This window comes from Metschnikowia bicuspidata, assembly GCF_001664035.1.
Source record: "Metschnikowia bicuspidata var. bicuspidata NRRL YB-4993 chromosome Unknown METBIscaffold_1, whole genome shotgun sequence".
NCBI classification, from domain to species: Eukaryota; Fungi; Ascomycota; class Pichiomycetes; order Serinales; family Metschnikowiaceae; genus Metschnikowia; species Metschnikowia bicuspidata.
The window spans coordinates 5,220,993-5,245,859 of NW_017387731.1; the positions used below are offsets into that span (position 1 = coordinate 5,220,993).

General features: G+C 43.4%; 10 protein-coding genes across 10 annotated transcripts; 5 read left to right on the forward strand and 5 right to left on the reverse strand.

Annotated features, from left to right (window-relative positions):
• Window positions 1-105: 105 nt before the first annotated feature.
• Window positions 106-1,509, reverse strand: METBIDRAFT_33948 (Imp2'p; the record flags this gene model as incomplete). The annotated part of the gene is made up of 1 exon (XM_018856427.1): window positions 106-1,509. One exon carries the CDS (start codon window positions 1,507-1,509, stop codon window positions 106-108), a length of 1,404 nt encoding a protein of 467 aa, XP_018714972.1.
• A 776-nt stretch (window positions 1,510-2,285) lies between these two features.
• METBIDRAFT_86460 (uncharacterized protein) lies at window positions 2,286-4,103 on the reverse strand (the record flags this gene model as incomplete). Its single annotated transcript, XM_018859260.1, has 2 exons — window positions 2,286-3,423; window positions 3,526-4,103. The coding sequence occupies 2 exons, from the start codon at window positions 4,101-4,103 to the stop codon at window positions 2,490-2,492; spliced, it is 1,512 nt and encodes a 503-aa protein (XP_018714973.1). The 3' UTR covers window positions 2,286-2,489.
• Window positions 4,104-5,624: 1,521 nt separating this feature from the next.
• GUT2 (glycerol-3-phosphate dehydrogenase) lies at window positions 5,625-7,571 on the forward strand (the record flags this gene model as incomplete). The annotated part of the gene is made up of 1 exon (XM_018858671.1): window positions 5,625-7,571. The coding sequence occupies one exon, from the start codon at window positions 5,625-5,627 to the stop codon at window positions 7,569-7,571; it is 1,947 nt and encodes a 648-aa protein (XP_018714974.1).
• Window positions 7,572-7,840: 269 nt separating this feature from the next.
• Window positions 7,841-9,535, reverse strand: METBIDRAFT_35275 (uncharacterized protein; the record flags this gene model as incomplete). The annotated part of the gene is made up of 1 exon (XM_018856590.1): window positions 7,841-9,535. The coding sequence occupies one exon, from the start codon at window positions 9,533-9,535 to the stop codon at window positions 7,841-7,843; it is 1,695 nt and encodes a 564-aa protein (XP_018714975.1).
• Window positions 9,536-9,735: 200 nt separating this feature from the next.
• On the reverse strand, window positions 9,736-10,748 carry METBIDRAFT_134471 (peptide alpha-N-acetyltransferase complex B subunit). Its single transcript, XM_018854364.1, has one exon. It carries the CDS (start codon window positions 10,515-10,517, stop codon window positions 9,936-9,938), a length of 582 nt encoding a protein of 193 aa, XP_018714976.1. The 5' UTR covers window positions 10,518-10,748; the 3' UTR covers window positions 9,736-9,935.
• METBIDRAFT_37464 (uncharacterized protein) lies at window positions 10,693-10,845 on the forward strand (the record flags this gene model as incomplete). Its single annotated transcript, XM_018856874.1, has 1 exon — window positions 10,693-10,845. The coding sequence occupies one exon, from the start codon at window positions 10,693-10,695 to the stop codon at window positions 10,843-10,845; it is 153 nt and encodes a 50-aa protein (XP_018714977.1).
• A 133-nt stretch (window positions 10,846-10,978) lies between these two features.
• On the reverse strand, window positions 10,979-13,624 carry METBIDRAFT_36459 (chromatin-binding protein; the record flags this gene model as incomplete). Its single annotated transcript, XM_018856742.1, has 1 exon — window positions 10,979-13,624. One exon carries the CDS (start codon window positions 13,622-13,624, stop codon window positions 10,979-10,981), a length of 2,646 nt encoding a protein of 881 aa, XP_018714978.1.
• Window positions 13,625-15,897: 2,273 nt separating this feature from the next.
• HAK1 (Hak1p) lies at window positions 15,898-18,219 on the forward strand (the record flags this gene model as incomplete). The annotated part of the gene is made up of 1 exon (XM_018856686.1): window positions 15,898-18,219. One exon carries the CDS (start codon window positions 15,898-15,900, stop codon window positions 18,217-18,219), a length of 2,322 nt encoding a protein of 773 aa, XP_018714979.1.
• A 2,514-nt stretch (window positions 18,220-20,733) lies between these two features.
• SEF1 (Sef1p) lies at window positions 20,734-23,505 on the forward strand (the record flags this gene model as incomplete). The annotated part of the gene is made up of 2 exons (XM_018858672.1): window positions 20,734-23,160; window positions 23,227-23,505. The coding sequence occupies 2 exons, from the start codon at window positions 20,734-20,736 to the stop codon at window positions 23,503-23,505; spliced, it is 2,706 nt and encodes a 901-aa protein (XP_018714980.1).
• A 212-nt stretch (window positions 23,506-23,717) lies between these two features.
• METBIDRAFT_30753 (peroxiredoxin) lies at window positions 23,718-24,633 on the forward strand. Its single transcript, XM_018855696.1, has one exon. The coding sequence runs from the start codon at window positions 23,747-23,749 to the stop codon at window positions 24,452-24,454; it is 708 nt and encodes a 235-aa protein (XP_018714981.1). The 5' UTR covers window positions 23,718-23,746; the 3' UTR covers window positions 24,455-24,633.
• Window positions 24,634-24,867: the final 234 nt, after the last annotated feature.

Here is a 24,867-nt window from a genome sequence, read left to right on the forward strand (position 1 = left end):
AGGGGTTTAAATAGATGGTGGTGATGAATGGGTAATCATATTGCATAATACAAACTGTTGGAATCGCTTGAAACTAAAGAGTTGGTCGAAATAAATGTAGTCTCCTTAATCCACTCTAGCTTCTGACAACGTCAAAGGCTTGATATTGTTGGAGAATATCGATGAACCACTCTTGAACCTGTTGATCTTCTTAAGCTTCTCCCTCACAACCATGACCGGAACAGAAGACTTAGTGACCAAATAATTTGACAACGACCCTAACAAAACTCCCTTAATGGCGCTCAGGCCTTTCGAACCGACAACAACGAGTGTTGGCTGCAAATTGTCAATGCACTCTAAGATCAAGTGGCGGGGAATAGGATGGTGTATGATCTCAATCACTATATGAAGCTGCAATTTCGTGAGCTTGAGCAAATTCAAAACCTGTTGTTTTGCTCTGTTAAGCATGTTCAATCGAGCACTTTCTCTTGCAGATTCATTCAGAGTGTTTCCTTTCAATTGGTGATTGGTGTCGTTGTCCTCAATCACACAAACGATAAAAAGAACAGATCCATCCACTAAAACAGTTCCCAAACACCACTCAAGAGCGAAAATAGATTCGGGACTAAAGTCCATGCATAGCAAAAACATCTTTGGTTTGATTTGAGGATTGATAAGTTGGAAGAAGTTCCCTCGAGTAATCGTTTGGATCACCCTTGATTGAGAAATGTTGGAATCAACTTCTCCCTCTTTAATCGTCTCATTGAGCTGGAATGCAAACTCAGAGTCCAACTTATCTTCCACAGCTGAGGTGTATGGTATCATGAATTCGGAAGCATCTGACCCTTCAGTCGTAGTATCGTCACTTTTCTTGGACGACGGTGATTGACGCCCCCGTAAGTTGTCATTTTCCTGGTGGATGATCTTCCTTCGATAGGCTTGGTAAGCCTCTAATTTCTGCCTCCTGGATTCAGCATCTTGATCTGACTTGTTAAGATCTAACTTGTCCTGCCCGGTTAACGCGTGCTTGTTTTCAGCTAGTTTGGCCACAACATCATTGTCTACATTTGAACCAATCTTCTTAGCGTTGGCCACAGCCCTTTCATTTGCAGTGAGCTCCTCGAGTTTTTTGATGGTTTCCTGGTCATTTAAGTTGGAATGTTCCAAGATCGATGAGATTTCGGTCATCTTCTCGTCGTGGCATGCATAGTTAGGAAGAATATTCCCCGTTCCGTTGTACTCAAACTTCTCACCCTCGTAGTCGTCACTGATGTGTTCCTCTTCGCTATTTTCGTCGTCCCACATTTCCTCGCCTGCTGCAGCTCCTGTCGAATTCTCTCCTTGGATCCTTTCCAGGGGGTCGTGATTGATGATAGACCATTTCATTTCTCTATTGTTGAAGTCATCGGCCAGAGCAGACGAAGATCTAGAGTTATTCCCCGATGGAGAGAGAGACCTACCTCTGTTCGACATAGATTGTTGAATAATAGCCAATTTCTCAGCCTCTAATTTGGAGAGACGACTGGCCATTTTGCTGGGGATGCGTGGTCAAGAATGATAGTAATTGTTTTTTTTTTTTTGATAATAAGTTCAGAGCCTGATATGTCGGGTTTTCGCTGGTCTGAGTTCTTCTCCTTTGTTTCGTCTAGTTTTAGTTCTACTTTATCAGAGATAATTGCCGCTTTAGAGAATAGCCTGTTGTACGAGCTAAATCTGACCCCACCAAAATTATGTTGTAGCGTACCGCCGCGTGCTTCGGATTAAACCTCTACCTCTCCAAAAGCTTGGCACACGATTAGCGTGATAATGAATGCAAAGGAGGGCGCAATTGACGCCAAAGCATTGCTATGCTTCAAGCTTTGGAATCACTCACTGTATTTATACTTAGTAGTTTGGTATAGATTCATTTCTACTATCTTCAAACTTCTTGCTTCCTCTTGCCTCTTGTGATCGGAAATATACTTACTGCTTGAATCAGAACGACACGACTTTCATGAAGAATGCGGAAAGTACTATTGGTGAGATTTATAGAGCCTGACTTCTAGACAATTTTAATAACTTTGAGTTTAAAATCTGACCAGGATTTTCTAGAGTATACTCTGCAGATAAAGAGGAACAATATACAGTGAGCCTGGGAAATTAAATCCAAGTTTTAATTTTCGATTATCTTTCACACATTATACAAGCAGTCGCATTCTTAGGTTTTATTAGACACCATGGGGATAACGATGTACCAAACAGAAAAGACAAAAAAAGATCGCAAAAAAATAACAACGGTCCTCATATATATTTTAGGGGGCTTCAGTCACTTCATAAAACATCTAAGAGACTCTTCATACCCATTTCATGTAGCAGGTAGGCATCACACGTGATAAGAGTTGTTCTAGCAACTTTAGTTAGAGGGGCGCATAGCTCGTAATATTGTTATAATACATGAGCCATATAAAGTACATAATCTACCACTATCTTCGACTAAGAGGAAAACATGATCCCGTATTTTCATGCTTGATTCAAACGATATCCATGTCTTTGTCTTCACAATCAACATACTCGAACAATACATTGTCTCCAGAACCAAGATTACCAAAATCCTGTATCGTCTCTGTAGAACTGGGCAAACAATATTTGGGAAGCGGCTTGAACAACTCGAAGGAAAACTTAAACTGATCAAGGAATTCAGGCACGCTCATTTGCATTGGTTCAATTTCTTTTACTTCCTGTTCATCAATTAAAAGAGTTTCCACAAACAAGTAAATCTCACCCATGGCACCTTCTTTGGGAAACTTTTGCAAGATTCTTCTTCCATCCGGTAGCTTAATGGAAATTCTTATAAGATTGCTTGCTGGCACACCATCCACCCGACCTTCGAAGTACTTTGTATCATGAAGATACTTGATGAAACCCTCTCTGAGGGCTTTTAATTTCATCTGGGCTTCTTGTTGCAAGCGTTGATTTTCTTTCTCAACCTTTTTAACCTTATCGTTTTCAAGAGACTCCAAATAAGCCTCGTCTTGTTTTTCTTTTATAATGCGGCTCATTTCTATTTCTTGTTTGTCAAAGCGCTTAGTGACAAGTTGTGGGTTATAGTCGTTTGAAATCTTACAAAGACTATTGACCGTTTTTCTGATCAACGCTGCTTGTTCCTCATCATCGCCAAGGATACAATTCGCCTTGTATATTATCGACATTGAGGACATCACCGATGGATCCTTTGATACATTGCCGATTAAGAAAATAAAAGGGAGTTTGCGGCAGTTGTATGTAGACGCTACTTCGAAAGCTTCAGGACTCTTATCCACGTTATTCACAAATAGTTGAGTGTCTTTTAATTGTCCCGTCTTAGAAAAGACATCTTTGAAGCGTTGGGTTTCAAGCAACTTTTGCGTGAATTGAACACTACTGTCATCGCAGAGTATCCCCAAGAGAAAGTGGAATTCCTGTTGGCTGGATGCGTGTCATTCGTTGAAGTTTTCTGTCGCGATGTTGTAAGTGCTTGAAATCTCATTGATCAAGAGGCTGTCTCGAGCGTTATAATTTTCATCGTACGCTTCGAAATCAAATTTTGAATTGGGTGCACCGTCATACCCAATGGATAGATTGAGCCCGAATAGATAGCGAAATGCCGAGTATAGGAAAGAAAGCGTCTTTGGAACGAGAAGAAAGATTATCCAAAGGAATGTCAGTTTCTTGGGCTTCGGATGTTCTGTAAGTAGATCTTTCTCCTCCGTGCTTTTGAAAGCTTTACGAGAGATATGTATGCCCAAATCTAGCTGCCACTTGGTGGAGATTCTGGGTGCTTTGGCCAATCTCGGCAACACGTGGACCATGGCAAAATCGCCCTGCAAATTACTATAGTTTCTCTCATCGAACCGTTCTAGTCCTGTAGCAAAGAAATCACTGCTTGATTCTACTTGCAGCGAAATGTTCTCCGTGGGCTCTGGTTCAGGCTCAGGCAAAGCGAATCCTTTATCAAAATATGCGAGCACTGAGTTGTTCAAGTTGTAGTTGTTGTACGAGAGCAAAGCTATGGCTTTGGACTTAGTGTCAGCGTCATCTAACGATATGCCCGTGACAACCGCAAATTCACTAAGGGTTTCTTGTTGCGAGGCAGTTAAGTCATCCATGGTTCAATGCAAATCAGGTAAAGAGTATCTGCTACATTGCAATTGGGGTGTGCGCGGAAGTATAGTGTAGAGTGAAGAAAGAGTGTGCAGGGCACCAGGCATAAAGTTCCAGGTGAACAGTCTCAATAGTTCGTGCCCAAACAGAAGAAGTTACAGCAGAAAAGCCCCAGGAAATCTCTCATTTCGCTGCTTTCAGAGAACTATACAATATTTTGAATCACCTCATGGTTGAGCACAACTGGGTATGTCGCTCCAAGTCCTCCTCACGCCGTCCAATAGCCAGAAACAGATTCGATTCCGTTAGATACGACGGCTCTGCAATGGGATGTCCAATTCCAGATGATACCTTCCATTTGATGCGCTTTCTGGATGTTCGTTTGACGCAACTTCTTAGTTTAGGCGAAATTGTTCTGCGAGGGCACCACAGTTACTGCGGCGCAATTGTCGGAGGGTGATGCGGAGATACGCGCATCCATGGTTGATAGCCATGGCCCGGCTCCCCACGGCCCCCAACCGCAACTCCTCATTCGGCTCGGAATAAGCGCCAGCCGTGCACACAACAAGCAAACGAAAAAAAACGTGATGCGAAACTATGCCAGTGAGTCAAGACGTCCCCTCATTCCAGCTTCAATAAGGCTTCGTGCATGAGTCTTGCTTTTCTTTTTTAAGCTTGAAAACTTTTCACCTGCATCCGTCTGACACATAGCCTCACTGAGCCTTGAGAGCTTAATTGGACCGTAGCGTGGGCTCAATATCCGGTCCAGAAATCGGAAGCCCGTGGTCACATGATGCGCAATGCTCCGCTGGTGCGAGCGTGGCACATCTTAGGGCCGAGGCTACGGGAGCCCATTGGAGGGCCGAATATAGGCCCAAAACGCCGAGCCGGCCCTATACTTTTGGCAGGGCCTTGCTGATCATTCTTGATCATCACTCATTTTCCTTTTTTTTTTTTTGACCTGTTGTGTCTCACGTCATCGCTACGTAAAATTTTCATCATCTAAAGCTTCACGTGTGCTTCAATAGGCTCCAAGGTCGAAATTGCACACTAGCCCAAATTAGAGGGTTAAGCGCCGCGACAAGCGTTATGACCACTGGCCCTGCATTGTGACTTTCTCTTCCTCGCCTTGATCACTTGGCTAAAAGTCTGTCTTGAATGAGCGCAAAAGAAATTAAAATTTCCGGGGCTCACAACTACTGGAGGCGACACGAAAAAGTCAAGATTCGTAATTTCACACGTAATCTAGTGCTCTGATGGACGCCCAAAAGCTGGTCTGGAACTTGGGGTTTGCCGTTCCGACGCGGTGCCTGTATCAAGAAGAGAGCCACGGGACGCAGCCTTCCACGCCCACCTACATATTATACCGCGACACTGTTTAGGCCGCTCCGAGTATTTAGCAAGTAGCATATAATTTTTTTTCTCTGTTGCTCATTGCTATTGCCGAGCTTTTCCGTGACCCACCCTCTATATAACAGTGAACCTCTTCGCTCGCGAGAAGTTTAGGCAGTAACAAAAGCTAGACTATGTCACGTTTTTTTAAATCAGCTCTCGCGAAAGCTGCCTTGGCGACTGGCGGTGCCGTCGGAGCCTCGGTCGTTTACTTAGATTTCGTGAAGGCTCCCAATCACTCGGAATTTAACAAATCTTACAAACCATTGATCACGTCTCTCGAGGCTCCCCCTTCAAGAGACGATCTTTTGAGAAGATTAAAGAGCACCGAAAAATTCGATGTTCTAGTCATTGGTGGTGGTGCCACCGGCACTGGTGCCGCTCTTGACGCCGTCACCAGAGGCCTTAACGTATGTTTGTTGGAGAAGAATGACTTCGCATCCGGTACATCCTCAAAGTCAACCAAAATGGCTCACGGTGGTGTCAGATACTTGGAAAAGGCCATTTTCCAGCTTTCAAAAGATCAGCTCGACTTGGTCATCGAGGCCTTGAATGAGAGAGGCAACATGCTTCGCACTGCTCCTCACTTGTGCTCGGTTTTGCCGATCATGATCCCTGTTTACAAGTGGTGGCAAGTCCCATACTTTTTTGTTGGTTGTAAGATGTACGATTGGTTTGCCGGTCACCAAAACTTGAGAAATTCCACCATTTTCTCCAAGGAGACCACGGCGTCTATCGCTCCAATGATGGATCACTCCAACTTGAAGGCTTCTTGTGTTTACCACGACGGTACTTTTAACGACTCCAGAATGAACTCGACTTTGGCCATTACTGCCATCAGCCATGGCGCCACTGTATTAAACTACATGGAAGTCAAGCAATTGGTAAAAGAAGAGGGCAAACTCGTTGGTGTTTTAGCCCGTAACCGCGAAACAGGCGAGGAATCCCTCATTAGAGCTACTGCTACTGTGAATGCTACTGGTCCTTTGGCCGATAGGCTTTTGGAAATGGACGCCGATCCTCAAGGCTTGCCTCCAAAAACCCCGCAAGCTCCAAGAATGGTTGTCCCCTCATCCGGTGTCCACGTTGTCCTTCCTGAATACTATGGCCCACAAACAATGGGATTGTTGGATCCTTCTACTTCTGATGGTAGAGTTATGTTTTTCTTGCCCTGGCAAGGAAAGGTGTTAGCTGGCACCACTGACACCCCATTGAAGTCTGTTCCCGAGAATCCTGTCCCAACTGAAGAGGAAATTCAAGACATCTTGACTGAATTGCAAAAATACCTCGTTTTCCCTGTTCACAGAGAAGATGTGTTGTCTGCTTGGTCTGGTATTAGACCATTAGCCCGTGACCCATCCAAGTTGCCAAAGGGTAAGGAAGCATCTGGCACCCAAGGATTGGTCCGTTCGCATTTGCTTACTCAATCAGAGTCTGGTTTGGTTACCATTTCGGGTGGTAAGTGGACTACTTATAGAGAAATGGCCCAGGAGACTATTGACCACGTTGTAAAGCACTTTGATTTCGGTGAAACCCAAATCGGTCCTTGCAAAACTAATGAACTCATTCTCATTGGTGGTGAAGATTACTCCAAGAACTACTCTGCTAGGTTGATCCATAAGTACAAAATTCCTTTGAAATTGGCCAAGTACCTCAGTCATAACTATGGTTCCAGATCGTCCCTTATCTTGGAATTGTACCAGGAGTCTGACTACAATAAGTTGCCAGTCACATTGGCTGCCACCAAGAGCTTTGAGCCTTCTGCTGAAAAAACCACTGACGACAACTTCTTGTCTTACCAATCATTCGATGAGCCATTCACTGTGGCCGAATTGAAGTATTCTTTGAAATACGAGTACATCAGAACTCCTCTTGACTTTTTGGCCAGAAGATCTAGATTGGCATTTTTGAATGCCAGACAAGCCTTGCACGCTGTTGATGGTGTTGTTGAAATCATGAAAGGTGAACTCAACTGGGACGACGAAACCAGCGAGAAGTTGGCCGAGGAGGCTAGAAAGTATATCGGGCAAATGGGAATTTCTTCTGAGAAATTCAACGTCACTGACTTCGTTATTCAATGATGAAGATGCCCCAAAATCTAGCCGTTCACGAATCACGTTTTGTAATTTATTAGCCACTCGCACGAAACCCTTCAAGATTAAAGTATAGAATATATAGAACGGAAGCGAATCTTAATTACGGTTCTCATGATAATTTCACGCACTATTTTTTATTTGTTAGCTGATTATCCTGTGTATGCTCTTACGTAAGCCTGGCAATTGTTCTACACTCAAGGTATTGAAGATGTGTGCGATAGTGTGCTTAAATATATGAATAGTAAAATCCAAGACTACTTTTCAATTTGAAGTTCTTCGAGATTCTGTGATATCTTGTCTTCTCTGGCCTTTTTCAAGTCGTTGGCCCTCTTTTTGTCCGTCTTCGCAAAACGCTCCACGTCTGTCTTAGCATTTCTGCTGAAACCTAGATCACCAAGCGTTTCTTCATCACCAGCGCCATATTTTTGTTGATATTTAGAGCCGGGCATTTTCAAAAGAGCTTTTATTTCTGGGTTCTCCACGAGTTGATCATGGAGGCCAAAGCCGAAGCACCACTTGAGATGCAACAATCTGAAGTATAGGAACCAGCTATTGATGGACAAAGACTTGGAACGCGACAATTTGACGTGCGTAGAGCTGACAGAAGCTGCCAATAGCTCAAGTCCTGTGGGCGACAACTTGTAAATCTCTTCCCGTTGTTCCGCATTCGTATAGTATTCTATCGTCTTTGCCACTTCTTGGAACACAGAGTTTGTATCCTTCTTCTCTTTTTTCCCGACCCTTCTCGATGAGAGGTTCGAAAGACGCATGCACGTATTGATTATCGCCTCTTGCTCATAATAGGGGGAGTTGTAGTTGAACTCCGTGTCATCGTCATCATCATCTTCAGAAGCACTTTCGTATGTATACGATTCGTAGCAAAGCGCCAATACCTTAGCTGCAGCTTTGGAAATCTCGACATTTTCATCGTTGTCCACAATCGTAACAAGATCCGTTGCCAATGTACTGAGAAGGTCGTTGAGATATTCTCCTTTTTGAAGCAACGTAACCAATACGCCAACGCCGTGAAGGGCAGAGACAGCGACATTCGCCTCAGCTAGATAGCGAGATTCTTGCTCATCTATCAAGCGCTTGTCCTCACTCTCATGCATCAAAGTGGAGTATTCTCTATCGCCTGTATTCAACTGTAGCTTCAAGTTGAGGGAACTCTGAACGAATCCTTGGGCAAGCTCCAAAAGCCACTTTACCTTGTCGTCGACGCCAAAAGACGAAGTCCCTCCATAAAGGATTAATAACAAGCCGCAGTATCCCGTAATGACACTGGCCTTATTCTCATTATTGATGAGCAGATTGGCAGGTGCCAGGATGAGATTCTCCAAGGTTTCGATAAAGTCCAGACTCACAAGCTCACCAAAATCTTCAAGATCGCTTGCAAGAAGAGCAATTACTGATCTGTAAAGAAGAATGAATTCGGTAGCAGACCTATAGTCTCCGGTTGTTAAAAGCTTGACGAATGACAGAACGACTTCTTCCGTCACGTAGCTGTGGTTATCGGCCACTTCTTCGTTGAAAACTGGAATAGGTTTTGTGACAATTATCTTGTAGAGTTGAGCCAAAAGCAATTCTCTAGACAGAGATGAGACGGACGATCTGGAGTGTTGCAAGGACAGAGCAATGTCATTTATCGTGGTCGAACCGGACTGAATCCTGGCTTTATTCATGGAAACTGCATTTTTTTGTCTGTAGTCCTGTGAGTCAGCTACCATCGAGTCACGGTTTTCAGTTTCTTCTGCCTCACTCAGGAGTAACATGGATTGCAACGACTCAAGTTTTCTCGAGATTAATTCCTCGAGCGTCAGAAAGTTAACATCCAAAGCTCCATTCTCCTCACCATCTGGAAGCGGGGTTCTTACACGAGACACTGACCTCGATGAAGAATTGGAGAGAGGCTCTTTTATTAGCGATTTAGCGTAAAATTGCTTCGACATGATTGTGGTAGCAGTGAAAAGTTGGCGTTGAGTCTGGAGAAAAGTGAGCCGATTATATGACCCAGTGCGAAGGAGCAATAGTCACGGCCTGCGTGAAAAGGTTCCCCACTTGCTGAGAGTGCGGCATAGTTTTCTGGGGAAAAAGGTTTATTGTCCCTCGACCAATAATCAAACCTACTATCATTGATGGTGAATGGAAGATTTGAAAAATTACTCACAATCAGATTTGGCCAAATTTGAAAACTTATGGGGCCAACGGCTTTCATGGGCCGAACTGACCAACCAACGAACCCAATGATCCAGACTGATATCATAAAGCAGCAGTCTTCTCCCATGATTGGCGCATGTACATCTCGCATTGTAGATCGCTTTATTTCGAATCCTATGTCTGGTGCATGATTTAAAATGTGACCTCGTGAGGAAAAACGTTAAATTTCTCCCCATTTTCTCTCACTGTTTCTCTCTTCACGTCTCGGGGAAGAGCTTTTCGCATGTCGAAGGCATCGACATCATCGTTTACATGATCCCGGTCAGTGGGGTACTTGTCCCCGTAGTATCCAATGACCCGCCGGTAAACCAGATATCCCAATTTTTCGTATAGCTGTCGGGCAACGGTGTTTGTGACTTTCACAAAGAGGTCTACGAACAATGCTTCGTGGGGTGCGATCGCCGTGATCTGTTCGAGATGCGTGCACAAGTCCGAGGCTAATTTTATACGTCGAAAATTGCGGCCAATCGTTACTGCTGTGATATGAGTATGCCACTCTTTCATAACTAGTTGGCCTTCCGTTTTTCCCATCATATACCCGCTTATCTCTCTCTTAGCATTCCCCGTGTCTTCTACAGACTTGAAGAATAGCGTGGGCCAATCACAGAGGTACTGAAGATAGAACAGAAGATTGAAATTTTCAGTGAACGGATCAAGGTTCACACTATTCAACTCATATAAATCCTCCATCTTAAACGGTTTTATCGAAGTCATTTTGAAGTTATCTAAACCCTGCTACCAACCTACAGTAGTCCATCTTCACATTGCAGGTCTCTACCTCGCAAAACCTGCCGCAAAGTCGCACCACGTGACGTGCACCGAGAAAATTTTAGTTTATGAAGCCAAGTTTGCTGCTCGGACCGACAACACCACTTATTGTATATAAATTATGTTCGGCGGACCAGGTGCTCAACCCTCTGAGGAGCAAAAGAAATTGCAGGAACAATATGCGTACAGCACTTTGCAAACTGCTGGCTTGATGGCTGGTGCCTTGTGGATCACTCCAATCATTTTCCACTTCGTCAAGAAACAGCTCTCATAGGCTTAGAAATGCCCGTGATCAGTCATTTGAAATCCTATTACTTTGTACATATCTGACAATACTAAATGACGTTCTACTTATTGAAGCACATTGGCTTAGTTGTAAGCACACCGGTTGCATTCTAATCTGACCATTACTCCTCCTCATTTTCCTCCTCCTCGTCATCTTGCATCTCCAAGAGTTCTTCTCTTAATTTGTTAATCTTGGCCATGAGATTCGAGAAACTATGTCTTTCAGCAATCTTGGTGGCTGCAAGTAGGGCCTTGTCATTTTTGATGAGCTTGACGACACTAAATGCCTTGTTAAGCCGTGATTCTTCACAGGCACTGTTGAAGAGCTTGAGAAGAGACTTGTCAAACACGAGACTGTATCTTTTCAATGTGTCCATGGTTTCTTCCTCGTCGCCTAAATCACCAAGAGAGGAGGCCAATAGCTTTCCTAATGTGGAAACACGTAGAAATTCTTCTTCTGGGTCGTCGTCCCTGATTTTTTGTAATTTCCCTTCAAGATCATTGCTTCCAGTGGCAATTTGATCCTCTTCAGCTTCGTCGTTATTCTTTTCGTTTGCTAGCAAACTCTTGAAGCATCTTGTAGGAAGCCTTAGGTTGAATTCAATAGGTAGTGGGAGCGGGAAGCCTGGATAAACATCATTGTTTTTCAAAATCAAACAAACCGTTTTATCACCCTGAAGACCAAGAGGCCAACATTTCCAATTTTTCTTGGTTTCAGTCAATCCAAAGTCGGAGACAGCGTTGTTGTAGTTAAGAACAGGTACCCATCTCGCATTTCCTGTTTCTCTCCAGTGAGAAAGCACAACAAGTGTATCATCATGTCCAGCAACAAGGCATGGGTCTGAGTGATCATTGAAAAAGAGGCCCTTGATCAAGGGTAATCGTGAAGCTTTGATCGGTAAATTGCACTCCTGTTGATGAAACTTGTAGTCGTCTGGTACGCTGATAATCGAGTAGCTGTAAGTTTCCTTTCCTGATTGATGGATACTGAACACAGTGTTGATGGCTGATGAAATGAGAGAGATAATTGGGGACACCTTCATAATGTTGATGCAAAGACCATAAAGGTTAAAGAATCTAAGGTAGCCAAAGCTAGTACCAACGACAATAATCGAGTCACCAGAAGTATTAGAAGTGGAGCTTGTGATGCAAATAGACGTGATATACTCAGTCTCTAAAAGAGGTATTTGTCTATCCCACGAATCACTTGTGTTGATATGGTGTCTGTAAAAAATACGTCCCTTGTGAGAACTCGTTTCATTCTGGTGTCCAGAGCACCCAAGCAAAATACCTCGCTCGTTCATAGAGCATAGGTCATAGTCATAGTAATCAATGAAGTGATAATCCTTGTTTACGGATCTGTCGAAAAATGAAATTGTTACACTCTTTTGGATGTTTGACAAGTCATCAGAGTCATTTTTCACCGACCAAGAGTACCCAATCGCATTCATGAATAGGTATCTTCTCTTTGTGGTGTTTGTACTAGCATTGGCAGACTTAATCCAAGGGGTCGATCCTGGAGAATATGGAGTCAATTCATAAGAAGGCTCGTCTAATAATGTTGGAATATCCGCCAGAAAGCGAGCTCTCTTCCGCCTATTTGAAAGAATATCTTTCACGGGCCTGTTGTGGTACTGATACGGGTCTTGCTCATCCTCGTCATCATCCTCGTCTATAATCATTGAATCATCAAGAGCGTCTCTTTTCTTTGAGTTTTCCGCGATTTCATTGATCTGCTCGGAATCAGAGTCACTAGCCTCTTCGAGAAAGAGCTTTTCAACTTCTGATATAGTTTTGCCCTTACCTTCAATGTCTTCTTCAAGTGAGATTTGTATCGAGTGGAGCTCACCCTTGGTTGCTCCAACGAAGATTGTATGTTTCGACCAAGCTAAGCTGATCGGTAAGGTGTCAGCAAATTCGACGTTCAAAGATTTAATGAGAGCGAACTTTTCAAGATTTTGTATATGAATCACTCCGTTTTTGAAAAGCAAGGCAATGAACTTATTGCAAGGTGAAAGATCAAGCGCAACAAGTTGTTCCGTATATGGAGAAGACTCAGCTGCGAGAGACCAGTCGTCTCTAGTGAAAGATTTAATGGACCCGAAGGAAGTTGGTAAATATATGTTTTCTCCGGTCGGTGACCACAATGATTGAGTGCAAACTAGCTCATTGGCATGGTCACTATGATAATCAATTGACAGATCCGACGACTGATGTGTTTTTGGTGGCACTTGGCCTTCTATCTTCTCCATAAGCTCGGGTTTTTCATTGGAAACAGAGTAAACGAGGACATCCCCATTGGCTAAAGCAACAGAGACCAATTCCCCCAAAGAATTGTAGGAAAAACTGAGTACGTTTTCGGCAACAGGAAGTTTATCCACTTTGTTTTCATCCAGTAAATCAACGATTATAATTTCGTTAATATCTCCTCCGCAGATTATCCGGCTTCCCTCATTGATGATTTGTGCATCTCTCAAAGGCTTCAGCGATTGGTAAATCACCTCGTGTGTTTCATCACCCACCACTTCATTTCCCAAGCTGAGTACAGCCAACTTTCCTTGCGTATTGGTGAAGACAACTTTGTCCCCAAATGTTACAATGGATGTCAAGAATTCGAGGGTGTCCAAGGACACAGGTTCCGAGTCTAGTTCATCTGGATTAAAGATCTTCAAAATTCCGGAGTCATTCCCCACAAACAAACGATTCAGCTTCCAATCAAAATGTACCAAATTGTTACCGTCAATGTACGCGGGAATTTTAGTCAGCATTTTCTTGATCTGGACGTAACGTGTCTGTCTGGGGTGAGGATTTCATCTGGTCGAAAAACGCGTTCCCAACGCGTGCCGCGTCTTGTTCACGTGAGCAGGGCGCTATGTTTTCACAGAGCGTTCAATACTCTCACCCAACTTATATTCAAAACATTCTTGCAAAAAAGCGAGCAACGTGTAATAAATGTAGGATTACGAATTTATATAAAGGTTTCCTTGATCAAGACTCAATTTGTCCTTTTTTATCTTATTGCATTATTGACTCCAAAGACATGTCTTTTGTCACTCAACAAACCGTCTCAATTCTAGATAGTAAAATCAATGGAGAGAACGATATTCAATATATCCTTTAAAATCACAAAACCCCCCTTGCACCTTAGAGGAAAAATGAAAAAAACAAGAAATATACTTCATCTTGTGTTTCTGAATGAGAAGTTTTTGAATTATAGTGATTCATTTCTGGAGGTGACTGTTGTTGGTATATTACCGGCAATATACGGGCAATATATATTGCAAAGAAACAGAATTAGCTCAATCAAGATAGCACAATGTCTAAATAAATGTTGGAATGTTCTTGAACAAGTGTTTTTTATCACAATAACAAACGGTTTTGCCATCACCAGGAGATCGTATGTGGTATAGTTCGGTGAGAACAAATACAATGCAATTATGAGTCATCCTCAAATGGGGCCAAGCACACAAGACAGATCATTGAAAGATGAATACAATTATTAATGCACTGCGAGCGACTAATTGTGACCTTTGTCCGCGACGTCACATTGATCTCGCATGTTGTGCTTTGATTCTCGAATACTTCATACTCGCCGGGCGAAGCATGCCAAAAAAGTTCAAGTGTGAAAGTTCAATTTCTAAGAAAAAGTATGTTCTCCGAATATTTTATTCTAATATTCATAAATATAGCAACAATGCCCACGTTTCCCTCGTGTATACTGTGAGATGGGCGAATAAGTCGCTCACATATTTCGAACTCGAGAACCTGCAGTTCGGTAGACGCAGAGAACATGGCGTAGGAACTGTTTTGAATTCCACACACCACCTCACGACGAACATTCCTTTGGAAAACATTTTTTAAGTAAATCAGTTGTCCAAAAGAAAGTCAAGTCTTTGAGTCATAAAGACGGGCAGACACATGAGCTGAAACGCTTGAGTGATCAGAATTCCTCCTAGTAATTCTTAGTATCTATGTATAAGCCCAAAACAAGTACCTCACGAGATTCACTATTCTAAACGGAGGTCACGTATGCAATAATGCTAAACTGAAAACGGTTTCATCGATTCTCTGGTCGTTTGTTTGCAGGCATAAAAGCGTGGAGGTGCTGGGCAATAAAGATCTCAAAAACTCTGCATAATTATCGGGGTTTCGAACAGAATCATGTATTTACTAGAGAAAAATCGGGGAGCACAAGCTAAAAGACAATAACACACTTCAAAGCACAGACAATCGTGTCAGATACGGTGAATTTTTTCAACCAATTTGGAACAAGAGAGTCTCGTCGCCTCTGGCATGAAACGACCTCGCTGGCTGCGCGATTTTCTTGCGCGAATTACTTTGCGTGATTTTTGGTTTCCCATATTATCGAACATTACTACAACGGAAATTCACGCAATGTCAAAGCATCTTTAGTCCGGCAGATTTTTTTGTTGGCCAAATTGCAACTTTTTTTAATCCTCTTCTAACAATCTCGATGCTTGTTAATTGTACTGGCGACCTGAGTATCCGCTTCACATACGCCATTTAAAATGATAGACTCTAGCCAGCTCTGGATCATCGTTTTGGGGAATAAGCAGAAATTACCACAATAAATCTCTGAAGAATCTGGCTATAATTTGGTCTACAATATCATGCGTTGAGGCTAGGACTTCAATTGGAATGACTCTTGAAGCCGCGCAAGAGCCATTCAGGAGATATTCCGTAGTGCTTTTACGGTACGCGGAGTGTATATAGATAGTTGACGCGCATATTATTTTTCCGCTGAACTATTTGCAGTTGGAGTATGAGGGATTTTCAGCATTCGTGCACACTGGAAATTGATGCTGGTGACGTACAGATCTACATCCCGAAAGGGTAGAAACTATTTGTAGGGATGAGATATTAATTGTTTTGTCAATTATCGATAATTTGTATATAAATGTGAAATCGTACTTTTGGCAAATATTCGCTACCTACTTTTTCACAGAGTTGCTGTTGTCTTGACTATCTGTGGACAAAAGGAAAAGTTTACTGCGTTATAAAAGCCCACATAGAACATATAATGATGGCCGAAAATACAGAGCCGGCCAAGACCGAAGACAAGGAAGAAACCGAATTTTCTGAATTGGAAACAGTCGATCGCATTTCAACACAACATTCAATCAAAAACACCCTCATGCTAGCTTACTCATCTCTTGGTGCTATATATGGAGATATTGGAACTTCGCCCTTATATGTTTTGAGCTCTATCAAGTATCCAAATGATGTGCCCGCTCAGGACGACATTTATGGAGCAATTTCGGCCATATTTTACTTTTTCATCATTATTGTCCTTGTGAAATATGCTTTAATAGTTCTCACATATGGACCAAATGAAGGAGAAGGTGGACAAGTAGCTATATACGCAAAACTTGCAAGGTCTTTAAGGACTGGGCCAAAAGGCGTCATTATTCCTGGGACCCCGGAGAGGTCGGATGCAGAGTTATTAAAGAGAACTGAGACAACAACTAGTTTCATTTCCAGTAACAAAGCTCCTGAATCTTGGGTTAAGAAACCAGCAGTGGTACAGAAAGTATCTCTTATATCTTTGTTTGGCTGCTTTTTGGGATGCTCCTTGGTTTTTTCCGATGGATTGTTGACTCCAACTACTTCAGTCTTGAGTGCCATTGCGGGTATTCAGGTTGCAAAACCAGATTTCGATTACGTTTTGGTGGTTTCAGAAATTGTTATCATTTTTCTTTTTTCTATTCAGCAATTGGGATCTCATAGAATTTCTCATTTATTTGCACCTATTATCACCCTTTGGTTGGGCGGTCTCATTATTTGTGGCATTATAAACATTACCCAACACCCTGCCATTTTCAGAGCATTATCTCCATACTATGCTATAAAACTTTTCAAGAACGTGGGAATCGATGCTCTAGGAGGTGTAATGTTGGCAATCACAGGTACGGAGGCGATGTTTGCTGATCTTGGACATTTCGGGAGAGCACCAACACAAATTGGAATAAGCTGCGTCTTTATTTCCTTGATTATTACGTACTTGGGCCAAGGTGCCTACTTGGTGAACCACCCCGAGAATCTTTCTAATGTTTTCTACCTATCAATACCGGGAAATACTGGCAGTAGTCAGTACTGGGTAATGTTTGTATTGGCTACGCTCAGTACAATCATCGCATCACAAGCCTTAATTCTTGGGGTATTTAGTATACTCGCCCAGCTTATCAATCTTGATTGTTTCCCGAAGTTAAAAATAAAACATGTCTCAGCCAGCTACGTCGGAAAAGTTTACATCCCCGTTGCAAACATATTGCTACTCATTGGGGTCTGTGCAACTACTGCTGGATTTAAGAATTCCAATAGGGTTACTGCAGCTTACGGCTTGAGTATTTCCTTAGACTTTTTGGTGACTTCAATCCTCATGATGATATGCATGACATATGTATATGAATGTAAGTGGTATGTCACCGCTCTATTTGGCTTGATTTTTGTTCCGTTGGAGCTCTGCTTGGTGATTGCAAACATGAAGAAAGTTCCCCGTGGAGCATGGTTCCCCTTGATGATGTGTGCCATCTTTTTAAGTTTCCTCCTCTTCTGGAGGTATTGCCGCGACCGAACTGTTTCTAAGCAACTCTCATCGAGGGTCAGATTGACAGATTTATATCCGGACTACATGATAAATGATGTGGTGGACTTAAGAGATCACACTTTGAAAGGCTCTGATGAAGCAACCCCTTCTCTGACTGACATCGATCACACAAGCAATCCGATTGATCTGTACCAGAAAGTTCGAACGCGATTTGGTGTCATGAAGCGAAATTTGATGCCTGGTGCATGTGTCATTTACTCAGATACGCCGCATCAAGATATTGTTTCTCCAAATACTGTGCCTCAGGTATACGCAAAGATCATAAATTACTTTGGGTCTATCCCAGCTTTAGTTGTGTTTTGCAGAATAAGAGTTCTTTCCATTCCTACTGTGCCGTCCGAGGAAAGAATCGTAGCCAGTGCTACAAAAATTCCAGGACATCTCAAGTGTGTAATTCGCTTTGGATTTATGGAGGAGGCTCAAATCAATGAGGAGATAGGTACTCAGATACTTGACGAATTCATCACCATTGAACACCTACAGAATTACGAAAATAGTAAAATTCCCCTTCTCCACGTTTTTGAAAGGAATGAAATTAGGGCCAAAGAATATGGGGTGGACCAGCAAACCAAAAATCCTTTAATTCTGGTTTCGCGATTTGTGCGGCAGTTATTGATCAACCATGTCTTTGGACCCATTGACGCAGTTTTTCAGCATAATGACCGCTGTGTGTCGTGGCCCAACCAGGGCGACGATGGGGAAAAGATATTTATCGGAGGAACTACAGTGATTTGAGCGACTTTTTATACAAAACATACATGATTCTGCAGTACATTCAAATTAAAGTTTACTAGATTTAATCACAACTTGATCACTTGCCTCATGGCAATCGAACCAACGTCATTTTTTTTTGTTTACGTCTTCCCAATTAGGAACTCGACGATTCTCAGGTTGCCTTTGCGTTTCGCAGTACCAAAATTCGGTGACCATCAAATCGCCCCCATGCGCCTCAGCGCGCATTTTTGGTTTAAGGGCACGCGTTACATCAGATTCTACGCGACTTGGATAACATAAAAACCAACTACGCTTTCATATCAGCTTGGTTTCTCTGGATATTCAAATATCGGAAACTTTTCATCTGAAATTTATATCCTTGTGAGTTTGTACTTTCCGGAAAGCTACAACACTCGTGGTTTCCGCAGATCATTTTTATCATAGACGCGACTACACCAACCATGTCAGACAATGTGGAGCAGGATGAAGACGCGTTTTCGGGGCCACTTTTGATTGAGCAACTTGAAGGAAACGGTATATCATCCGGGGATATCAAAAAGTTGAAGTCGGAAGGATATCACACTGTGGAAAGTGTGGCGTACGCGCCAAAAAAGGCATTACTCACTGTGAAGGGAATTTCTGAAGCAAAGGCTGACAGAGTAAGCCAGGAGGCCGCAAAACTTGTGCCCATGGGATTCACTACCGCATCAGAGTTCCACAGTCGGAGATCTGAGCTCATTTGTCTTACCACAGGCTCGAAGCAGTTAGATACTTTACTTGGCGGAGGTGTGGAAACAGGCTCAATCACTGAGATATTTGGAGAGTTTAGAACAGGTAAGTCCCAGTTATGCCACACTCTAGCTGTGACATGCCAGTTGCCCATTGATATGGGAGGAGGCGAAGGAAAATGTCTTTACATCGACACAGAGGGTACGTTCAGACCTGTGCGTTTGGTGTCAATTGCCCAGCGATATGGGCTCAATCCAGACGATTGTCTTGATAATGTCGCCTATGCAAGGGCTTACAATGCTGAACATCAGTTTCAGCTCTTGCACCAGGCTGCGCAAATGATGTCTGAATCCCGGTTCTCTTTGCTTATCGTGGACTCGATTATGTCGTTGTACAGAACAGACTACTCTGGTAGAGGAGAGTTGTCTGCCAGACAGACACATGTTGCAAAATTCATGCGCACCTTACAAAGACTTGCAGACGAGTTTGGTATTGCTGTCTTGATCACAAACCAAGTCGTAGCTCAAGTTGACGGAATGTCTGGGATGTATAACCCAGATCCTAAAAAACCAATTGGTGGAAATATCATCGCGCATAGTTCTACAACAAGACTCTCCTTCAAAAAAGGGAGGGCGGAACAAAGAATTTGCAAGATCTATGATAGTCCGTGTTTGCCAGAAAGTGAATGTGTGTTTGCTATTTATGAGGATGGTATCGGAGATCCTAAGATCGACGAAGATGAAACCTAGATATTTGGAACATAAGGAATTGTTTTCTTATTATTTAAAAATTTACTGTGTGGAATGCTGCCATTGGCCGATAGCTTTAGAAATCTACATCGTGAAACTCTCGTACTGTCTTCTCAAGAGCTCTTAGTCGTCTTGCTTCTTTGTTTCTAAAATGTCAACAGCGCTAGCGGCGCTTTCGAATGATACTTGGCGCACGCATCATAACGGAAAACAAGGTGATTCTGCAGTCGTTGCTACCGTGATGTCAAACTCTTTCAATGCTGCAGTACCCTGAAAATTTGTCATTGGACAGACAAATTCCAAATGCTCGTCTGAATCCTCTACACCTTTTCAACACAAAACAAGGAATGCGTCTCTAAATTAGAAGTCAAGAATTTGTCAGCTGTATGGCCCGGTTGCCGCTTCTGTCTTCTACCCCTAACTCATGATTCTCTAGCTTCGGCCGGAAAGACTCCTCATTCTAGTCTAATATCCAGTTTTCCCCAGGAACGCTCGTTTCAGGATGAGTAGCTAGCTCATCAGAAAAAAAAAACGCAAAGAGGTGCTCATTTCATCCTCATTGACACCGTTTTAGTAACATGTCTGTATATACCCGAATTTCGCAAGGTTTTTCGTCATGCTCGCGCCCGTTTTTTCACTATAATCTAAGCGATCGTACACACCTTACTATGCCGGGCGCGCTCCTGCGTGATCCAGCTATCTTTTTCATCAACTACCGGGTAACCGCGGTGCCCCACGCAGTTTTAGGTCGAATTTTTCTCCTCCGGTTTCGCTGGTCTTTGCTCACCATTTGCAATCAGACTTCAGCCGTATCAACACACACACAGTTTGCTTTCCCGCTCACTGTGCTTTTTTGAATTACAAGCAATACCATATATACTCTGAGACGCAAGTACCTAAATTTTGTTCAGCTTACATTCATATATATCCGAAGCAAAACCCGCAAGAATTTGGAAGATCTCATTTTCATAAAGCGGCCAAGTTAATATATTCTCTGGCCGTGTTAACCTCCTCCTCGGACACTCAACGCCATCCGCGATAAAACGAAGTCACTAAAATGGACAAATCAAAAATGAAGTCCATTCTACCCAAGCCTTCCGGGTCTATGCTGGCTGCACCTGCCTCCATGATGGGGAGCAAAAGGAAGTCCATGTCTTCCGCAGAAATATACTCAAAGAGGCCCAAGCAATCGCAGTCCTCGCCGTCGCCAACATTCTCAAGCTCCATGATGGACTCAGTGCAACTTTCTCCAGATGATGGCGAATCCAAAGATCACGACGCTTCACACTCACTGAAGCAGGCCAGACCTGTGACCAGTTGCACGTTCTGCCGGCAGCACAAAATAAAATGCAACGCATCTCAAAACTTTCCGTCGCCTTGCACCAGATGTAGCAAGTTAGGGCTTAAGTGTGAAATCGATCCCCAGTTCAAGCCCAAGAAGGGCTCTCAGATCCAAATGTTGATTGGAGACGTTGAGGAGTTGAAAGCCAAAATCGAGACGCTTTCTCAAAACGAGCACTTGTTGACACAGGCTTTAAACCAGCACAATCGGCAGTTCCTGCAACCAGGCATATCCGGTCCGCATCCGGCGTCTTTTCCTGGGTTTTCCAATAGAATGCCATTTTCAGCAAGCAACACACCAAATTCCGCAATGGACCAAATAACAGGACATGTTAGGTCGCCTCTTGGATATTCTCGCGTGCCTTCCTATTACCCGTCTCCCTCTGGTGTTATGGTGAACGATGCAACTGGTCCCACGTCTGCCGTCACAAGTTTAAATCAAGTATTGGCCGTGAATTCGGCAGACAACTCACCCGCGACTCATAGAATCGACACATTAAATAAAGAAAATGCTTCACCCGATGTCGAAGGGTGTGCCATTCCAGAGTATTCTGAATTCATACTTGGAGATGTAAGACTTCCCTTGAAGAAGGCTGAAGAGCTTCACGATAAATTCATGACCAAACTCGTTCCTTTTTTACCCATAATATCTTCTAGGAGTGCATCACAGCTATATTATAACTCGCAGCTCTTGTTTTGGACTGTCATGTTGACTGCATCCCTCTCTGAGCCGGAACCCACCCTATACATGTCTTTGGCGTCTTTGATTAAACAGTTGGCCATTGAGACTTGTTGGATTAGAACTCCACGCTCCACACATGTTATCCAGGCGCTAATCATTCTTTCCATTTGGCCATTACCAAATGAGAAAGTTTTGGACGACTGTTCTTATAGATTTGTGGGATTGGCGAAAAACCTTTCTCTTCAGTTGGGATTGCATCGGGGTGGTGAGTTCATTCAAGAATTCAGCAGAACCCAAGCAGATTTAGGGCCCGAATCTGACCTTTGGCGCACTAGATCATGGCTCGCTGTATTTTTCTGTGATCATTTCTGGGCTTCAACGCTTGGCTTGCCACCATCAATCAACACCACTGATTATTTGCTTGAGAATGCTCGAATAGACTATTCTCTTCCTACAAACTTCAGATCTTTGATTTCGCTATCTATTTTCCAGTGCAAGTTGGTAAATGTGATGGGTATTTCCGTCACAAGATCAGATGGTTTACTCGAGCCACTGAATCGTGCTGCTTCTTTGAACATACTCGACCGTGAACTAGAACGGCTCAAATTCAAGCTAAACGTGATGGAGGGCTCTTCGGTTGAAATTTACAGTCTCTATATACGATTGATGATCTGTTGTTTTGCATTTTTACCGGGAACCCCAATTGAAGATCAAGTCAAATATGTGAGCGCAGCATATTCGTCAGCCACCAGAATCATTACCATAGGATCTCAGATTTTGAGCTTGAACTCGATCTCTTTGATCGAGCTTCCGATCTATGTCAGACAATCCCTCACTTATGCGGCGTTTATTTTGTTCAAATTACATTTGTCGCGTTACCTCATTGATAAATATGTGGATAGTGCAAGACAATCTATTGTCACTGTGCACAGATTATTCAGAAATACGCTATCGTCTTGGAAAGATCTTCAAAATGATATTTCAAGAACCTCTAAGGTGCTTGAGGACTTAAACATTGTGCTATATACATACCCCGAGATTTTCATTCCCAACAGCACACCGGATTCTAGCGGCAGCATTATTAGTCGCATGAGATCTCATTTGACCGCATCACTTTTTTATGATTTGGTGTGGTGTATTCATGAAGCTCGAAGACGTAAACTAGCAAACAAGAATGGCGAGCAGCAAGTGACAAGAATCAAAGCGGAAGGCGAAGAAGAAGGAGAGGTTGGGCCACGACCACAGCCTTTGCCTTTCTACAATCAAATCACCAAAGATGATTTCAAAACTATCACGACAACTACTCCCAGTGGCACCACGATTACAACTTTGGTTCCAACCGACCAGGCATTACATCAAGCCAGAAGTACCCATCAACATGGATCGAATAAGCCGCTTGAAATCAATGGTATTCCCCTCGCGATGCTCGAGGCAACAGGTAGCACGAAGGATGCGAATTCGGTAAAATATGACAGCGGTGCGCCCTCGCAGTTTCCTGTGGCAGGCGCTGAAATGCAAAGTGTTGAGGCTGAGTTTTCACAACCAAAACAAACTCAGATGGAATTGGCACTGTACCTGGCCATGACCAAAGACAACATGGATATTGCAAACGCACCGGTGCAATTTGAAGACGCGAGATTGCACACAGGAGGCTACCCGTACAATGCCAACTCTGCGCCCATGTCTGGCATGGCAGATCAGTTGGATAATTTTTTCCAGCAACAATCGCATGGATGGCTCAACAACAATGGCCAGGACGACGACTTCCTTGGGTGGATTGACGTAAACATGATACACGAAAAGTGAGGCCTGTACATACATTCACTATACATACGATCCGCCGAGCTTGTGCGGAGATTGACAGTCACGTGAGATGGAGCAACAGAACGGCAAATAGATGCCGGCATGTAGCAACTGTCCTTTCTCCCCGTGAAAATCTCGTGAGAAATTTCCCATCAAAATCACCTATCCGCAAATTCGTAGTAATATAATGATCAGCAGACTCACCCGCTTCGTCGCAGCCCCCCAGGCATTCGCCAGACCTTCTATGGCAATTGCCAGAACTCAATTGTACTCGACCTTCAAGGCCGAGGAACAGCCAAGAGTGAGAATTGGATCCGTGGCTCCAGACTGGACCGCCAACACCACGAAGGGTGAGATTTCTTTCCACGACTACATCGAGAAGAGCAAACAATGGGTTGTGCTATTCTCCCACCCTGCTGACTTCACCCCTGTGTGCACCACGGAATTGGGTGCTTTCTCCAAGTTGGCTCCCGAGTTCAAGAAGCGCAATGTCACCCTTTTAGGATTGTCTACTGAGGACGTCGACAGCCACAATGCCTGGATCAAGGATATCGAGGATGTCACCGGCGGCAACCCATTCTCCTTCCCCATCATTGCCGACCCAAAGAAGGAGATTGCTTTCAAGTATGACATGGTTTCCGAGGAGGACTTCCACAAGTTGGCCAACCAAATGGTTGCCACCGTGAGATCTGTCTTCATCATCGACCCATCTAAGAAGGTCAGATTAATCATGACTTACCCCGCTTCTGCCGGTAGAAACTCTGCTGAGGTGTTGAGAGTCATCGACTCCTTGCAATTGACCGACGCCAAGGGTGTTGTCACGCCTATTGACTGGACCGCTGGCCAAGATGTCATCATCCCACCAACTGTCTCTGATGCTGACGCCAAGGCCAAGTTTGGCGATTTCACCAAGACTAAACCGTACTTGAGAACCACTAAGGCTCCTCAATAAACAAGAGGTTTCGATGTGCCTTTTGACGCTCAAGCTTCATTACATAGAAACTAGAATATGAAGATACATGTACTTGATCTTGTAGAAAATTTTGTAGTTGAAAACACTGAACGTTGAATTGACGGGTGCATTGGAGATACTCGAGGAACATAATCGCACCTAACAAATATATACTCTGACAAGCTAAAACCACCAGGTCACATTCCAATCAAAAGTAGAAAATAAGCGAGGCGTGCCGACTGGCTTTTTCTGGCCGAATATTGTCATGTTAAATTGCCTTTGCAAGGGCTCTGGATTTTCGAAAGTCAAAAGTCTACCACCGCGACTGCATCTTCAGGCGCAAATCTTTCCCGATTCGTTAAAGTGGACGCGTCCTCGCGCATCTTTTTTGCCCGTTCTGTATATCTGCGGTC